The sequence below is a fragment of the Protomyctophum parallelum genome, assembly GCF_964188405.1.
Source record: "Protomyctophum parallelum genome assembly, chromosome: 23".
In the NCBI taxonomy this organism is placed as follows: domain Eukaryota; kingdom Metazoa; phylum Chordata; class Actinopteri; order Myctophiformes; family Myctophidae; genus Protomyctophum; species Protomyctophum parallelum.
Window position 1 is genome coordinate 8,789,506 of NC_139715.1, and position 19,146 is coordinate 8,808,651.

A 19,146-nucleotide genomic window follows, 5' to 3' on the forward strand; every position below is an offset into this window, starting at 1 on the left:
GTCTATCCCGCTCTGTGTTTGAAACTGTAATTCATGCTTTCATGACTTCCCTCCTTGACTACTGTAATGCCCTGTATATTGGAGTAAACCAGGTTTCCATATCTCGATTACAGCTAGTCCAGAATGCAGCTGCTAGGTTACTTACAGGCACACGTAAGCGAGACCACATCAGCCCTGTACTAGCCTCCCTCCACTGGCTTCCTGTGCGATACAGGATTGACTTCAAAGTATTGCTCTTTGTCTTTAAGTGTCTAAATGGTTTGGCACCCATTTATTTATCTGAACTGCTGAAACCCTATGCTCCGACACGGACGCTCAGGTCCTCTGACCAGCTTCTCCTGGTGGTTCCTAAAACCAAGCTGAAGCTCAGAGGTTATCGAGCTTTTGCAGTGGCAGCTCCCAAGCTCTGGAATGAGCTGCCTCTGCACACAAGACAAGCCCCCACCCTCCAGGTGTTTAAGTCACGCCTCAAGACTTACCTTTATTCCTTGGCTTTTCCAAGCACAGTATGAGATGTTCGATGTTTAACGTGACACTGTGCATGTTGTTTGTGGTTGTTTTGTGGTTTTTAAATGAAGTTGTTTTTTAATGTTGAAGTTGTTTTTTAATGTTTTACTGTAAAGCACTTTGGTACAACGTTGTTTTAAAATGTGCTATATAAATAAAGATGGTATGGTATGGTATGGTAAATCAAAAAGTGTTTTTAATTAATTAACTAATAAATAAATTAGAATACAGAGATAAGCTTTCTGCCAGACAGCAACGAGATTATATGCATGTGTATATAATATTATGCATCTACAAGAATACAAAGGTCAATTCAACCAGACGAGCAGGCAGACAATAACGCAGCTTCCACGTGGTTCAGTATATGATGTCACTCAGTCATCTATGACATCACTACTATGACGTCATCAGTCATCTCCAAATTTGGGCAAAGTTTCAGCAGTGACTCCCAGTATGATTTCTTTTTTCAATATTCAAAAAGTATAAAAACATACATTAAGTGAAAAAACTAAAAGTACATTTGATTGTCTACTGGTAGCGTGCTAGAAGAAGAAACAACGGCTGGCGAGATGGACAGACCCTCTTCTAGGCAACTCGGCCCCTGCAGTGCCACGTAGAATAAAAAGACGTGCACGCACGCACGCACGCACCTCGCCACACGTCCACATACTGTAGTATGTGCGTGTGCATTCACACCACTTGCATGGCCATCGATAAAAAAAGACATCGATGCAGCAGCGAATGAGTCACTGTGTGCAACAAACACACACACACACACACACACACACACACACACACACACATACAGTCTTTCGTCATCAGGGCCCATGATGATGTGAACGGCGAGACCCCTGTGACGATGATGAGTGTCTAAGTAAGGGGTCTCCCGCCCCGTTGTCCATGGGCTCCCGGTGGTCCGCCTGCACCCTCCCAGAGGAGATGGGTGGCGGCAGAGGGGGAGGACTGACCGCCTCGTCTCCTCCTCCTCCTCCTCCTCCTCCCGTCTCGTCCCCTGGGCCTCTACCGCCTCCCACTGACCGGTCCGAGAGCCGTCGCCTGGAAGCGGGCGCTGGCGCCTTGCTGCCCGCCGCGCCCCCCGGGTCGGGCACGCCCTCCCTGAGGGCGTCCAGCCGCCTCGGGGCGGCCAGAGAGCGCGAGGAGGAGTAGGCGGAGGCACTGGGGCCGGGCCGGAGGCGCTCCGAACGGCGGTCCACTTGGTCAGCGTCTTGGCCTGTGTGAGGATGAGAGTGGAGTTGGAGCAGCTAGCGGTTTCAAGGACATTTCAAGGACTCCCCTTACTTAAAGATGGAGTGCCACAATTTTTGTATTTTTCCAGTTTTTCATGTGTCTATGAGGTGACAGTACTTCATTAGACACCCTGGAGTTGTTTTTATGTGCAATGGTGTATTGACTTTGTATTTAGGGTTTCTTCCTGGAGGATGAACCCTTGACAGTCAAACAGGCCAATTAAGTAAACAGTAATATAGTGACACCACACTATCAGCCCCTCCCCTGAACCCCTCCCCCTTTATCATACAACTACAGCTGTGGGTGCGGCTTCAGTTCAGGTGGATCACCACCCATCACCACCCACCAGGCAAACCAGGCATACTTAACCCATTCTGACCTGAGATCAGATTCATACGAGGTTTCCGCCGGACACACACTGGTCCTGATGAACCCATTCTGACCTGAGATCAGATTCTAAAAATGTCAGTCGCTCTTCGATTTTTCAAAAATAGCAGACCTACAAGCTCGTATCGCGCCACTCGGTGGCGCGATATGAGCTTGTAGATCTGCTATTTTTAAATAGCTAAAGCATAACATGATGCCGACACCAAAATGGGTGCCCGGTCAGAATGGGTTAATGAACTGGTGGGCGTGTCCACATAAAAGCATGAATTTAACAAATACTGTACACTTTTTGGAAAAAGTTCTTCCCTCTTATATTGTAAAAATACCTGATGATCATGTTTTAGGGTGGAAAAAAATGGTGGCACTCCATCTTTAAAGTCGTGGTGCATTGGCATTTTCGGTCATTTTACTTTGACGTTTCAGTCTGAAACGGAAGCATGTGTGTTTCTGAACCAATCAGAGCGTCTCTTGCCTTCAGGCTATGGGACGTAGCTCTGCTACATGCACGACGTGTGGACTTTGTTTGTTTACAAGTGAGACACAGACAACCAGCTCAGCATGTGTGCTACTACGTGGCTTATTTCTAACCTATTGTGTTTTCAGATGATTACATTTAAAATGAGTAATACACTGTCTGGATGTCATCTTGAATGAGATTCAAAACTGATCCCAAATGACTTGCCATGGGCCTGGACTATGTTTTATTTTTTAAACATATGTTTATTGATTTTTCTTTACAACAACATAGTAATTTCAAAGCAATTCTTCACATATATTTCCCCCCCACAACCCCATGACCGGCCTGGTCTATGTTGGCAGAATTGCCCTCATCCAGTTTCCCCAGCAGAGCGCAATAAGAATATCGCTTTTATGCTGTTTGTTGTGGTCAAAAGTGACAACCATTTGATGAGATTTAGCCTCTCAGACCCAAAACGTTGTTATCGTTGGATAATATGGTGTCCACACAGTTCCATACTGTATTAATGTGGTACCATAGGAGAGATAAAGGCAAACATTGATCAAAATCACAATTCTTCTACGTTCTCTAATTGTGTAGATTTCTTGTAAATTAAGAAGTGAATGAAGATGCTTAACAATAATGTAACTCTTACCAACTCTCCATCATTTAGCTGGGGACCACCTGGATCACTGGTTGAGAACCACTGATGTACGAGATCAAACTCACCATTAGAGGATAGTCTTCTGAGAGGGAAGGCTGACTCCAGATCGCCCCCTGGCTGAAGAGAGTAGTACTTCTGAGATCTGCTGGGCGCCCTCTGGTGGTCAGAAAGGGTCAAACATTATAATTTATTTAAATATGATTATGGCAAATAATCACAGAATGTCACTGCACTGAGAGACATGTATCTCCTTACAACAACAGTGTTTTACTGGATTTTGCGTTTGTGTTAAATAACACCATAAACCCACCATTACCCCCTTTTCATGTCACGCACCCCATAGAGGGTGTTCGGGCACCACAAGGGGTGCACGCACCACAGTTTGGGAACCCCTGGTGTAGATCTCCCAGGGACCCATTTGTGTTTTGTGAATTTTTTGGTTTCCTACATTTTGTTTTTTATTATTATAATTTTCAAAACATTTTCAAAAAACATTCCCAAACAAGCTACAGTTTTCATGAATTAATAAGCAAATTATGATTTTTCTAAGTTATTATTATTATTATTCTTTATCAAATGTTTTTTTTTTTAAGACAAAAAACACAATAAGACACGTTAACAACATGAAAGACTCAAAGCAAACAAAACACACAAAAAACAACACACAACAGCAAAAGCAAGGAACTCTAAGTTATTTGTTGAATAAATACCGGTAAAAGAAAAATCAAAGAAATACCATAAATTAGAAAACAAATGTTTAAGAAGTAGTGAAAATAGCCAATCTAGTCAATCTAGGCTGCACTAGCTCACAACGTTGCACGTGAGCTAATGCAGACAATGTGTGCCTATACATTGTGCCATAAAATCTTGCAAGTTCGAGAGAATCTTACAAGAGAATCGTAGAAGATTTTCCTGTAGTGTGAGATGCAACCAGATGTCCAAGTCATTTAAGATTTTAAAACTTCTCCAGTCTGAGACCAGCTTTAGTGAAGTCGAATACAGTATATGGCACTTTTATCCATCCATTTGCTATGAGTATTTCCAGAAGGCAGAGCAGGAGCAAAGGGATTGGCTGAATGGGAGCCATCAGTTCTGTGTGACCCGGTGGGAGCGTCAGAACCACTGATCCAAATCTATTTACATCAGTGGTTTTCATCCATTTTCATTTCAAGGCCTATTATTTATTCAGCACTTGAGCCACGGACCACCATTAAATGACATTTAGTCTCTCAGACCTAAAACGTAGACTGTTAATTCCACGCTGTATTGATATTGGTGCCATTAGGAGAGATAACAGGCAAACGTTGATCAAAATAACAATTCTTCTACATTCTCTAGACTTCTTGTAAATTAAGTAATGCAGATGTTTAACAATAATATACGCTCTCAAGAGTTAAAGATCTATAAGGGTCCATTTGGTCATCAACTCTCCGTCATTTAGCTGGGAACCACCTGGAACCCCCTCGAGGACCACTGGTGGTCCCCGGACTACTGATTGAAAACCACTGACTTACATCACAGAGGCATGTGTCACTAGCACCATCTAGTGGGGAAAGTGTTTAAAGAATGACACTGTCAACTTTACTTTATTATTTGAAAGGAATAGATTTCTCTTCAATGCATCTGGTATTATTAAATGTAGGGTTTTGTTTCAAACAAAATGTTATTTTTATTTTGTATTCTTTTTTAGAATCACCCTCAGGTCTTAATGTCTTATGCATTAATGACTTTATTATGTCTTAATATCTTATGTAAGGCTCTTAACGTATTATGCATTAATGACTTTATTGTCTTAATATCTTAATGTCTTATTCTCCAAACCAATGTCCCTCTCCGTTCACAGTCACTTACAGAGTCCCGGACACTTCCGGAAGTTCCGGAGCGGAGGCTTCTCCTGACACTGGCATGTCGGCGAATCAGGATCTCCCTGGCTTTACTGTTGTCGGGCAGGTTGTGTCTGGTGCTGTACGCAATCGTCTGGGGATGTTTGGAATAACACGGACAACATAAACACGGTCAGTCAGACTGATTCAGGAGAGAAATATAGAAATAAACTATATTTATATATATATAAACTTGAATGTAAACATTTACTTCAACATAATAAAGGCACAAGGTGTTTATTGTCGCATGCACGCACTATATACAGCCGGTAGGAACATTTGTAGGCAGTGACGTTCTTGTAATACTTCACACTAGTACTAATACACTAACTATATAACCATATTGATTTGACCCTAGGGCAGGGGTCTTCAACAGGGGATCTGGTCTGGGACCCCTAGGGGGTCCTCAGAGTAATTTTACTCAAGTATATTGTGAATACTCCCGTATTGCCGCTTGTGAACGCAACAATACTCCTCACCTTCTGGCGGATGTTGTACATGTTGTTGGCCAGGATGTGGTGCATCTTCTTTATGTCCGCCGCCATGAATGTCTTCTTGGGTCTGGCCTTGTCCTTTTTCTCATCGCTGGCAAGGAGAGAGAGATAGAGAGAGAGAGAGATAGGAATTAGAATAACAGCCATGCAGTTCAGTAGCCTGTTCAAAGACAGTGTCCCTCCCTTTGAGCAAGGCACTCACTCACTGAGAAGTTCCCTGTTTGATCATTGGGGGGGGCAATAACATAAAAACCTCATATGTCCAAAACTGTTACTTTTTAAGTATAAAGAAACAGATCTACAAGCTCAATGATACTTGATACTTTTGTGTGACGCTGTAGTGTGTGTGATCAAAGCCGGGCGTTAATTTAGGAAAGCAACAAAACAAGTCGAACATTATGGAGAGATAAGAGTTTGCCGCCCGACGACAACAGCGACGATAATCGTAAACTGTTCCAGAGGTTCGTGCTGGCAACCACAATTTTCCGCGCAGCCAGTTGCACTTACCGCAGCGAGACGAGAGAGGGCGCCGCGCTGATGTCTCCCACCGTGGTGTCCAGCAGCTCTATGGCGCTCTGCAGCTCCAGCTTCTTGTACAGCGCCACGATGCTCGACTCGGACTTCCTGTCCCGTAGCAGGATGATCCTCAGCACTTTGTCGTTAAACGTCTTAAACCTGAGAGGGAGAGACCGACACAGAGAGACGTACGGACAGACGTACGGACAGACAGAGAACGTGAACGTAAGAAAAAGTGTGAGTCTGTCCATGCGTGCGTGTATGTATAGTATATAGTATATGTATATAGCAAAAAAACAAAAACGTTATGCCTCTGTTCATTTTCTAATAACTTTAGTTCTTTACACATTATTGTCACAGAAAGCATCTGTGTCATTTTACAATTTAGCAGATCCACAAGAGCTTAATTATTTTGATGTGTTTTGTGTGTTTTTTTTTTAACACTATTTATTTTAACACTATTCCGGGTGTGCCTGGCACAAAACATTTTCAGACGGTGGTCCATGGCTATTATGTATACATATATTTGTGTGGGTTAGGTTAAAAACAGTGGTAGAAAGCATCTAAATACATTTACGTACTGTAAATTTAAGTACTGTACTTAAGTACAACTTTGAGGTATTTGCACTTTACTTGAGTATTTCCAATTTCCAATACTTCTACTCCACTATCTCGGATCCAAATGTTTTTACTCAACTACATTTATGTGAAAACTTTAGTTACTGGTTACGTTGTAGATTTAGATTAGTATTACAACAAAAAAAACATACATTAACCACTTCAGCCCTATACATTTTGGCCATTTGAAAATAGCTGATCTACAAGCTCGATCTGCTATTTTTAAAAGATTTTTATACATTTGAAATTTGGAAATGAGGCATTCTGCATAACGAGTACTTTTTTTAGGTACTTTAAGTAATTTTTTATCCCGGAACTTTTGTACATTTTGAATTCTGGACTTTTACTTTTTAACAGATTATTCTATATTGCAGTATTGATACTTTTACTCAAGAGACACATTTGAGTACTTTTTCCACCACTGGTAAAAGTGCTCACGTGTTTTTCATTCAATAACAATGTAAAGTTTCCCTCAGCAATAGTGTATATACTTTCGTTTTTTTGTCGCTTGTTGTTTTTTTGTCTGTCTTTTTCTGCCCGCTCTTTTCTTTTTGTCCTCCTGAAATGTTAAAATCCGAAGTGATATATTGCCCTGTTTGTCTAAGTGTGGACTTGATGTCATATGAAAAAGGACTATACAGAGACATTGGAGTTGGAGCCACATGGAGGAGGGATGAGGGAGGGAAGAGGGGTGGAGAAAAAGAAAAAAAAGAATCTTGGGAATTGCTCGTGTGTCATATGTGAAAATGCTATCTGTAATGTACTGCTCTTTCCAAATAAAACAAATCATACTATAATTCAGTCAATGTCTGAGTGTGTGTCTGTCTGTGTGTCTGTCTGTCACTGTGACTGCCGTAGCTCCTCATTGCCTGCACCAATCACTCCCACACACAGGCTTTGACCATAATAATATGGAGGGCGTAACGAAGCCCTTTTTTCGATTTGACACATTAATGATTAATAGTGAATTTATTAGTGAATTCAAAAAACGCACCCAGGGCGCAGTACCCCCCGCGGCCACAAGGGGGGGGTACTGCGCCCGTCTCACAACGGGTAAGGGCTAGTATTATAAAAAACAAAAAAAACTATGTAAAGTTGATTACTTGTCTTTCCAGTAGTAATGACTCCACTGTCCACACAGGTCCTCGATGCCAGAGATGGTGTGTTCTATCAGCTACACGCACACACGCATGCATGCACACACACGCACACACACACACACACACACACACACACACACACACACACACACACACACACACACACACGAATATAAACACAAGCATTTTACATAGCACTGCGTTAAGATGTTGATAATATCATATAATACTGTATGACAGGACAACTACATGACGGATATAGATGAGAATGAATGAGAAGCAGAAAACAACGTGAACTGTATATTATGTACCCTGTTGTGAATTTCCATGTTGATGGACCTCATCTCCTTGTTGGTCGTTCGGATGTGCATGAACTCGATGATCGGACGAAGACTGATGCCCTGTAACATTACGCATCAGTGTTTAACCCATTAAGTTTAGAATTCTGGACTTTTACTTGTAAAGGAGTAGTTCTACATTGCATTATTGATACTTTTTACTTAAACGTAAAACATGTGAGCCCTTTTTCCACCACGTACTGGTGATAATGTCCCATGCAGTGCGTTGACAGCATCCGAATGCGGCGGTGAACACACATATCAATTTGGGGGTCCTTAATATGAAACCTGTCCTGGCGGTACCGTACCTGTATGAAGACGGTGAAGATGATGACAGCGATGGAGGCGGTGACAAACAGCTCCCTGCGGTTGATGTTGCCGGGCAGGGTGAAGGCCAGGGCGAAGCAGATGGCCCCTCGCAGGCCACCGTAGGCCAGGCCAAACTGGTCCTTGTAGGAGAAGGAGATGGTCTTGAAGGGGTTGACGATCTGGCTCAGCACCAGAACACCTGGAGGAGTGGAGAGGAGAGTATATTCAGAAGAATGTCAATCTACAACACTTATCACCACATCACAGTTAGTGGTTTTTGGATGTTATCAGACAATTTATAATCGCCGTCGTCAGCCATTATCAAGAAATGTCCTACATATTGACGTTGTTGTCAACCATTGTCCGATGTTCAGTTCAGTTCAGTTTATTTCCAGCTCTTTTGGACAACAAAAAAGGTGCATACATTGTGCATTAGTGCAATTTGGGCAAGACATAATCACAATCCCAAGTCCAAGGCACAAGTTGTCAAGTCCATCTGACATTATGAAGGGTCCAAGATGCTGGAAAAGGGGAAAGGGAGAAGCTTAATGCTTATCGAGCCCTACCCATGGCTCATTTAGCAAATAATAGAAATAAATAAATGATAGTTACAATATGTTTACAGTGATTATATCACACTATCACACACAAAATGATTAATGTTGTTTACACACATTCATACGACATACCCTCCCTCCCACATGGGACCCCGTTGCGCTGTCCGACTAACCCTATTACTAACTTGAAAACGTTTAATGGGATAATATTCTGCATAATGAGTACTTTTAACTTTTGGTACTTTACTTGTAAAAGTTAGTATATTTTTACATTGCAGTATTGCTACTTTTACTTAAGTAATGTGAGTACTTTTCCACAACTGCACTCACAGTCTCTGTACTGTACATGATTGTTAGAATATTAGCCGTGAGGTTCAAAACGTGTTCAGTTTTAATGTGTGCAAGGAAACGTTGTAGCCACATCGTTTGCATACAGTAAGGAAAAGCCTGTAATGTAAATTCCACACGAGGAAGTAATACAGTATAGTACACAACACGGTACAGGTACTGTTTACTTTGTGTCTATCTGTTGCAGTTGGGCATTCTAACCTTTTATTATTATTATTAATTATTATTATTATTATTATTATAATAATAAAGAATGCTGCTGCTGCTGATGAAGAGTACATTGTCGCTCGTCGTCAAATCCGTCTATCGTATAATTGCCTCAGTTATCATCACACCATGACATTTTTGTTAGAAGTAAAGCTCACATATTGATTCAGACTAGAGACCCGTTTTAACCCATTCTGACCGGGCACGCCTCATGTTATGCTTTGGCTATTTAAAAATAGCAGATCTACAAGCTCGTATCGCGCCACCGAGTGGCGCGATACGAGCTTGTAGGTCTGCTATTTTAAAAAAATCGAAGAACGACTGACATTTTTATAATCTGATCTCAGGTCAGAATGGGTTCATCAGGACCAGTGTGTGTCCGGCGGAAACCTCGTATGAATCTGATCTCAGGTCAGAATGGGTTAACTGCCTGTCTGTCTGTGTCCCACATGGAGATCTCTGTATCTGCCTGTGTGTGAAGAGGCCAGAGGGCAAACTGACTGACTGTGAAAAGTGGACTGGTTAAGTAGGCTAATCAATTGTCAGGTGTGGGGTTGCCATGGCAATCAATTGGCTGAGGCAGAGGCTGGAAATTTGTGGTGGTTCTGGAGAACCGTGGGACCGACTTGAGTCCGGGCACTGTACTCCCTGCAGTGGTGTGGAACGCGTGTGTCGAATATGAAGTTGGTGGGGCAAGCGGTTCTCGAGTTACGTGCATTACAACTGTACAGTTGTAACTAGACAAAGTGCCAATCGGCACAGGTCTCCACCAGGGCAGGTCAGGTTGTGGCCTCATGGTGGCGCTATAACAGGCTGTTGAGGAAGATTTGGGCCGGAGGTTCGTGTTGGAGGGATGCAGGTACAATGTTTTTCCATGTGTGCATACATAAGTTGTATACAGATCGATGCAGTTATAGCTAAAAACAGGAATTGGCCTGTTATAGCGCCACCGTGAGGCTGATTTTGAGGAAAAAATTGTGGCATGTCGTCCTCTGCCTAGTGAAAATGTGCGTGTATAATTTAACGGAAATTGCACACTGTGTTTGTGATTTGTGGGCTTTTTTCGAAATGGACGAATCGTGTGAGCTTTGGAAGCCAATCTTAGCCAATCAGGATGGAAGATGGGAAATGGTGCCGCTCCGTGTTGATCACATGACTATGGAGATAGTGTATACCGATTCGCGTGAAATTTGGATAAAATCTGAAGGAGTAATAATAGAAAATGTGTTTTACATATGTCGGCCTCCTGGTGGCGCTATAAAGAGCAGATGTGAAAAATTCCAGGCAAAGGTTTTTCCTTGGCCTCTAGGGAGTTGGCATACAAAGTTATCCACAGATCCGTGCAGTTAGAGGTAAAAACACTTTTCGGCCAGTTATAGCGCCACCTTGAGTCTGAGTTGAAATTGTTGATGTGGCATTTCGTCCTGGGCCTAGTGGGAATGTGGGTGCACAATTTCACGGAAATCACGCGATGTGCTCATGATTTGCAGCATTTTGTTTGAAACTGAGCACTCCTGTGAATTTTGGAAGCCAATCTTAACCAATCAGGATGGAGTGTGAGAAATCTGAAAGACCGGTTTCGTTGAATGGCTCTAGAGAGACTGTGTACCAATTTGCGTGATGTTTGGACAAAATCTGTAGGTGTACTGTGCAAAAACTTGTTTTGCACAAAGCGGCCTCCTGGTGGCGCTATAACAGGCCGTTGTGGAAAGTTTGGGGCAGAGGTTCATCGTTGGCATCCAGGGAGTGTGTGTGCAAAATTTGGCATCGATGGGGTTAACGGTGGCCGAGATTAGCTGCTCACGGACGGACGGACGGACGGACGGACGGACGGACGGACACACGGACACACGGACGGACGGAGTGCAAAACATACTCTCCCCACATGCCTTCGGCCTGGTGGAGACAATGATGCAAGCTTGTATATATTTCATATGCCATTTCTTGTTTTTTGTTCCACTGGATCTCTTAACATTCTAGTGTAGTTTTTATTTGTTGACAAAATTGTCAATATATTCTATTCTATTCTTAGTCTTCGTAGCTTAGTTCCTATTTAGTTTTTGTCTGTGAAAAAAGGCAGTCGACAGACGTTTTCCGCCAAGGCTGTAGTCGACAAATTCCACACCGCACGGCGCAGGGTCCTCACTCACCCAGGAACCTCCAGACGAAGGCGAACAGCAGCGTGAACAGGATGTAGGCCCAGTTCCACTCGTGCTCCGTGGTGATGGTGACCACGCCCAGGAAGAAGAAGACCAGCGTCTCGGAGATGGACGCCATCATCTTGACCACGTGGCGGATGGTGGTGCAGGAGCGCTGCGCCACGTTCTCCTCCACGTAGTACTTCATGGTGATGGCACACACCACGATGCTGCAGGAGAGGACGACAGGGGACGACAGGGGACGACAGGGGACAAGGGACAGGCCAATCTTATTTAATTCACCAAAACATATATTTTGTACATGAGTGCTTTAGTTATGAGCCGCAAATCCAGCTTGTTTTCTTTTTTGCAGCTTTCGCCATTATTCTATATTTTTCCATGGAGGGACAGACAGTAGGCCGACAGGAAACGGGGAGAGAGATGGGGGGGTGACACGAAGCAAAGGCCGTCGGGACCGGGAGTCGAACCCGCGGCACACCGCCAGACTGGGCCACCAGCCACGGTGCCTGGACCGCTGAGCCACGGCCCAGGCAAAAATCATGCTTGTTTTGATCAAAAACGCAGCCTGGGGAAATAATCTGAGATAAACAGATTCTTCGTTCCCATACATAGACATCATAAGCGCACTGACTTTTCACTTCCCTGTTTACTTCCGTCGTCACAGCAACCGGAGCGATACAGACAGGTATATCAGCGTAACATAATCAATATAAATAATAAAGACGTCAAAAGACAATCTCAGCGCCGAGGGCCAAAGGACAAAAAGATGTCAAAAGACGATCTAGGTGGCGAATGAGTTAAGCACTTCAGCCCTTTATATATTTGACAATAGCCGATCTACAAGCTCGTGATGCGATCTTTATTTTTTTTAAACGTGAAATGGAAGATTCTGCATAATCAGTACTTTTAAGTACGTTTTGATACTTCTACATTGCAGCATTGAAATACTTTTACTCAAGTACTTTTCCCACCACCAGTACTTCATTCCACTACTCACGCCATGATGCTGGAGATGGCGAACAGCTCGGCCACCAGGTAGGCCAGGTAGCTGTAGAGGAAGACGAACAGGGGCTCGATCTGCCTCACGTTGCTGGTGAAGCGCGTGGTGAAGGCGGCCAGGAAGCCGAACAGGAAGCCGAACGCCACGCCGCCCACGCCCACCACGAAGAAGCGCGCCACGCCCAGGAAGACGTCGGGCGACTCCACCACGGGCATGTCGGCCACGAAGATGAACATGTTGTAGAGCACCTGGAGAGGAGAACATGAAGAAGAACATGAAGAACAGAGAAGATGAACATGTTGAGAGGAAGTAAGGGCGTTTTAGACACAACAACAGAGGGAATACAGTTAAACTTGGCGTTAAAGGCTCCCCCTTGGGAGAAGATCTGTCAATTTTGTCGAAGCAGCATGCTAAGAAAAATCCGGGAACGTTAGCAATACATTGACATTGACATTTAGCTTGAATCAGCAGACATGAATCATTAGAATTCTAGCCTATGCTAGACTCTGATCAAAAGGTGGAGGCTGAGAATCATAGCAGAGACCGCACACACACACACACACACACACACACACACACACACACACACACACACACACACACACACACACACACACACACACACACACACACACACACACACACACACACACACACACACATTCAGAAACCAGTTGGACATCCTCATCACAGAGCAGGTTAGACTAGAATGCAACGATGTGAAGCATCCCGATGGTTGAAACTCCTCTCACCCTGAACTCAGAGCTGCGGGGACACCGCACAAAAAAATAAAATAGAAATACCATTGAGCTAATAGAGCTGACCTGATTGCTCTTCCCAACCTTTATTCCAAGGAACAAAGGTTATCTACGTTGTGAGATTGTAGATAAGCTGTCTTCGGTGTGTGACACTGGCGCACATCCAAGTAGGCTATACTGTAAAATCACCATTCAGAACAAGTGAAAGCCAAAGGCCCCTGAGGTGAAACCATACCTGGCATTCATGTGACTGAAACTCAGGCACAACAAAGACAGGCTTTACTGTAGGTGTGTGTGTGTGTGTGTGTGTGTGTGTGTGTGTGTGTGTGTGTGTGTGTGTGTGTGTGTGTGTGTGTGTGTGTGTGTGTGTGTGTGTGTGTGTGTGCGTGCGCGCGAGCGAGCGCCTGGAGGAGACACCCTCCAGCTGTACCTGCTGGGAAACAGGACCGACCGGGGTGAGGGCAGTGTTACTGCTTACCATTTCAAACGATAGCAGACTTTTTGACACAGGTTTTTTAACCACTTGATTGGTTAAAGCGGTTAAAGTAAAACAAAAACAAAGGCGCGTCCTGTACGTGTCAACCATTTGAACCCCGACATCCCTTTTTTTTTAAATGTTTTTATCCCACGATTGTGCAACCCATTTATTCACCCAGTGTCAATTATTTAATGTAATCCTGGGCGCTACACTTCTTCTGCCAACCTGGGGGGGGGGGGGGGGGGGGGGCAGTGGACAAACCTCGTGCTTCCTTCTATGCATGAGGAGTCCAAGCTGCTTCTTTTCACTTGACAGGGGGGGTTTCCCCGGCCGGACGTAGCGCGTGGAAGGAACGCGTTATTCCGACCAGTTCCTTTCCCCTCCATCAGGCGCCCGAGGCTGGCCAGGGAGAGGTAGTTTAGACACCAGGAATACTGCATGTTTTTTGTGAGGGTACCTACCCTAGGGGACACGGGGAGAACATGTGAGGGTACCTACCCTAGGGGACACGGGGAGAACATGTGAGGGTACCTACCCTAGGGGACACGGGGAGAACATGTGAGGGTACCTACCCTAGGGGACACGGGGACAACATGCAAACTCCACACAGAAAGGCCCTTTCACCAACCCCGCCTTGGGGCACTGACGATGCACACGGAGGAGGGAACACACCCCCAGTGCCCACAGCCGCCACAGCGGGAATCGAACCCAGGACCTTCTAGCTGTGAGGCGACAGCACCACCGACTGTGCCACCGAACCCCGACATCCCTATTCTGTGGGGAACGTTTGCCGAAAAATCAGGGGTCATCGCCAGGCTGGCTTGTGCCGGGAAACCCACGTTTAGCAGCCGTTCTCAAAGTGCGGTCCACGGGGTCCCGGACTATTGACAGTCCGGGAAGGAACAAATGGAAACTAATTTGGGAACTCTCAGAGTTATGGGAGTCCATGGCCTAATGCATATGAAAGAAGGGATCATTGAAATTAAATACAAATTTTAACTGTGTACAGTGCCTGATTCCGTTTATTTTTTTTATGATGGTTTACATCATATCTGCATCTTCCAACCGGAATAGTGACCCGCCAACTTTGGTTCCCACTTCGAGAAGAAGAAGAAGTATTTTTTTTGTTCCAGTTCTGAAACAAACATTCAGGGATCTGAACCAATTCATTTGGTTCAAAATTTTGCGGGAAAAAATAACGGAACCGGTTCAACCCCTGTGAAGTTATCCATGTCAGACAGTAATCCATGATGTTGTGCTGTATGACTAAAACCATATGACTAAAACTAAATGGAGTTTGATTCAAAAGACCATGGGCTCTATTTTCGACGCACGCACGCACGCACGCACAGACACACACAGACACACACACACACACACACACACCTCTCTAGCGCTCACTCACCACAGTGACGGCGTCGTTGAAAAGGCCCTCTCCAAATATGACGATGTACAGCTGCTCGTTGACCCCCACGTCCTCGAACACGCTGAGCGCCGCCACGGGATCCACGGCGGCGATGATGGACGCAAACAGTAAGTTCTCCTGGAGGCCCAAAGAACAATGGAAAGAAATTGACGGATGAAAATTATCGATTCATTCATGAATTGAAATACATAACCCTATATCCTAACCTTATTGATCAATTAACCGGTTAGTTGATAAGCGGCGTTTTTCTTCTTAATCTTAATTTCCCTCAATAATATTTAACATAGAAATCTACATTTTGCTGATATACAGAACGAATATAGAAATCTAATAAATATTTGACCATTTGAGAGACAGGGCATCTTTTCAATGGCATTTTTTTTATTTTGAATAAAATAAAATGAAAAGTGCACTGTCTTGTCTGTCACATCACATCACAAACTCAGAGACGTTTCTGTGGCTATACCAAGGTGGTGGGGACTTTTTTTTAACCGGTCCACATGTGCGTTCCTCGGCCATGTGCGCGCGCAGACAGCATTACATTCACAGAAAACCGCCCAATGATAGAACCACAGAACTTTCAATTAATTGTTAACTGAAAGTTTAATGGAATGTTTAATTGTTTAATTTAAGCATTTCTTAACGGCGATTCATCGATTAACGGTTAACTAACAGCAAGTTCTCCTGGACCCGCAAAATCAATTAAAAGAGAACACGAGGAGAAGGAACAATAAAATATAGGCTATACACAGTCAGTGGTTCTCAAACTTTTTTGTCTCAGGTCACCCCTGTATTACATTGATACTATAGAACCTTACATTTATCTTATATTACGGTATGTAAATATTTAAATATTTTCCCCTGAGATACAGTATCTGTCACAAGGAAAACTTGAGAGAATTGTAGTTTCCATTATACGACAGATAATAACAGAAAATAACTTCATACTTTTAACCACTGGAACCCCAGCAGCATCCCTATTCTGGGGGGGGGAACATCTAACTATAAATCTATCTATAATGCTGCACCAAGTCTCTGTCTGTGTGTACTGTTGTAATCCACGTAACTCGAGAACCGTTTGCCCCACTGACTTAAAATTCCCCACAGCGAGTGCAGTGCCCGATGTCGAGTCGGTCGGACCCACGGTTGTCCAGTGGCCTCTGCCCGGGCTTTGGACAGGGCCCCTGACCAGTGTCCATATCTTAGAGTATATATTTCTAGAGAAGGCACCCAGAGGAAACCCTGAGGCGAAATGGACATAGTGGCCGGATTTGGTATTGCAGCTCGAGCCAGCGCTGCTCCGTTGACTATCATTGCGCACGTTCATGTGATTGGGGCCATGACACGTGAACGAATGTTTCATACGTGAACGCGCACAAACGGCACAATGATAGTCAACGGCAGCGCGTTCATGTGTTTGGGGCCAATCCATCCCAGAATGCACTCTGTTCCTACCAGGAAGGAGGAGTGAATCCGCCTCATGCGCTTTTGAGCAACTTAATGCAAGTGGATGGAAGGAGAACTCGGGTGTCTTCTCTATAGATATATAACTCTATGGTCCATATATGGAGCTGTCCTGTTCTGACATCATTCTGACGTATACATAGACTCCATATTTGGGCATAAAAGGGACACAGACATAATATCTGGGGGGGGGCATGCATGTCCAACATGCATCGTTCCAAGTAGGGCCAGTGCCTAACGGGCACCCCTGTAGAGGTTCCAACGGGCACCGCTCTAGTTCACCAGAAATAACAGATTTCAAAATCAAAACGCCGACTGACCTGCAGGTTGATATCCTGCACGCCGAACGCCTCGACCTGGCAGATGGCGTAGAGCGACAGGCCGATGCCCACACTGTTCCACAGCGTGCCCACCACGGCGTACAACACCACGGTGCCCAAGTTCTCGAAGAAGGCGCGCGTGGGCATGAAGTAGCCGTTCTCCAGCACGATGAGCGGCAGCATGTACAGGAAGAACACGTTAGAGTCCAGCATGGCGGGCGGCTCCTCCTTGACGGCGTGCATGATGGCGCCCACCACCAGGCCGATGGAGATGAGCAGGCACGGCTCCGGGATCCAGATGGTGATCTTGTTGTACACGTGGAAGCCTGTATTATTATATTTTTTTTTGGGAGAAGGAGGGAGGGGGAGGGTTGAGGAGATGGTATATTTAATGTTTTATGTTTGTTAATTACAAAATATTTACAGGCAGACATCATAAGAACTCTTATAATAATATAATCAAAATAATAATCTCTAAAATACTAAACATTTAGAAGCTGCTATTGGTGTTTCTTTTCTCCTAACCCAGTGGTGCGCGAGTGCCTTCTAGGGGGTGCGCGACATGAAAAGGCGATAATGGTGGTGCTATGGTTTTATTTTAAATACATTAACATATTATGCCAATATTGCAAATATGCAGAATATATAGCAGGGGGTCCAAAAAGGTTTGGGAACCGCTGTTCTAACCTTATCCAGCGTGCTAGACCTTTTAAGACTTGTCAGTATCTGGTTAAAAAACTATTACTGGGGATTGTTTGAACTTGACCTAGTGATATTTGACATCTTGTTTCCCAGAGTTTGGCCAATACAAATGAGGAGAGGCGAGAGGGTAGGGGTGGGCGATGGAAAAATATAATATCACAATATTCTTTCTAGCAGTATCACAATATACACGATATCTTTATTATCACGATATTTTTTCATGTGTTTTTCATGGTTATTTTTTCAAGTGACTTAATTATTTATGCCAACTACGAGATATCTCGTTGATAAAGCTTTACATCAAATATGAAACAGTTTAGCTGAAAATCAACTTTGGTACTTTTAGTAGGCAATTATTTTTATGCCAATGCTACTTTTGATCAATTTTGATTTCTGACTTTTACTTATATGCTTTCTAAATTTACCCATTCTATATACTTTTTTTTTCAATCAATCAATCAATCAATCAATCAATCAATCAATCAATCAATCAATCAATCAATCAATCAATCAATCAATCAATCAATCACTTAAACGGAGTAGGCTAGACATTGCACTATTGCAGTATTGATACTTTAATTTAAGTAAAACAAGAGTAGGCCTAGCCTAATTTTTCCACCCTACATACCAATTTTAGCAAAGGATGCCAGCAGGATCCACAGCGTGAACTCGAAGGGAACCTGGACGCGGGCGTAGTCCATAGTGAACACCGGCAGGTTGGCCTTCTCCTCGTTGGGGAAGGCCTGGGGTCCGCCGGGCTCCTTCACGGGCTTCACCGACACCACCAGCACGTGCGTGGCCGGCGTGGGGGTCACGCTCCCCACCTCGCATCTCGCAACTCCGACGCAGCAGCAGCACCACAGCAGGACAAGCGCGCAAAAAGCTGCATTGTTGTTGTTGCCCCTTTCCTTTGAGATCATCCTCTTCATCATCATGTCCAAGGCGTGTGAAATCAAAGAAACATCAACGCCGCGCGTTGTTGTGTTGCGGTAGGCGTTGTTGTGGCAGGCGCTGCTCACATCCAAGAGTGAGACTCCAGGTGAGTTTAAGAAAAATCCATGACCCAAGGCACTCCGTAAATCCCTTTTAGGCTAATTCAACCGGTTATATCGCTGCAAACAGTGGAAACCATGTTCTCCCAGTTCCAAGAGACCTAGATAAGTTAATTATACTTTGAATGATGCCTCGTAGGCCTATATAATATTT

The 19,146-nt window shown here is 44.2% G+C and overlaps 1 protein-coding gene across 1 annotated transcript; it reads right to left on the reverse strand.

Annotated features, from left to right (window-relative positions):
* Positions 1–978: 978 nt before the first annotated feature.
* Positions 979–19,146, reverse strand: LOC310854104 (sodium/hydrogen exchanger 2-like). The gene is made up of 13 exons (XM_083758616.1): positions 18,569–19,146; positions 17,239–17,564; positions 15,434–15,571; positions 12,790–13,040; positions 11,784–12,001; positions 8,521–8,720; positions 8,186–8,275; positions 7,878–7,948; positions 6,148–6,315; positions 5,626–5,731; positions 5,115–5,240; positions 3,329–3,419; positions 979–1,738 (listed from the first exon to the last, which is right to left on the reverse strand). The coding sequence occupies exons 1-13, from the start codon at positions 18,873–18,875 to the stop codon at positions 1,326–1,328; spliced, it is 2,505 nt and encodes an 834-aa protein (XP_083614742.1). The 5' UTR covers positions 18,876–19,146; the 3' UTR covers positions 979–1,325.

What these genes read in the sequence shown, in the direction of transcription:
- LOC310854104 (XM_083758616.1), bottom strand. Translation starts at nt 18,875, where the DNA reads ATGATGATGAAGAGGATGATCTCAAAGGAAAGGGGCAACAACAACAAT. An exon ending in GGCATCCTTTGCTAAAATTG is followed by an intron (nt 17,565 to 18,568) that starts GTATGTAGGGTG and finishes ATAATAATACAG; the next exon opens with GCTTCCACGTGTACAACAAG. An exon ending in TGTACAACATCCGCCAGAAG is followed by an intron (nt 5,241 to 5,625) that starts GTGAGGAGTATT and finishes AAACATCCCCAG; the next exon opens with ACGATTGCGTACAGCACCAG.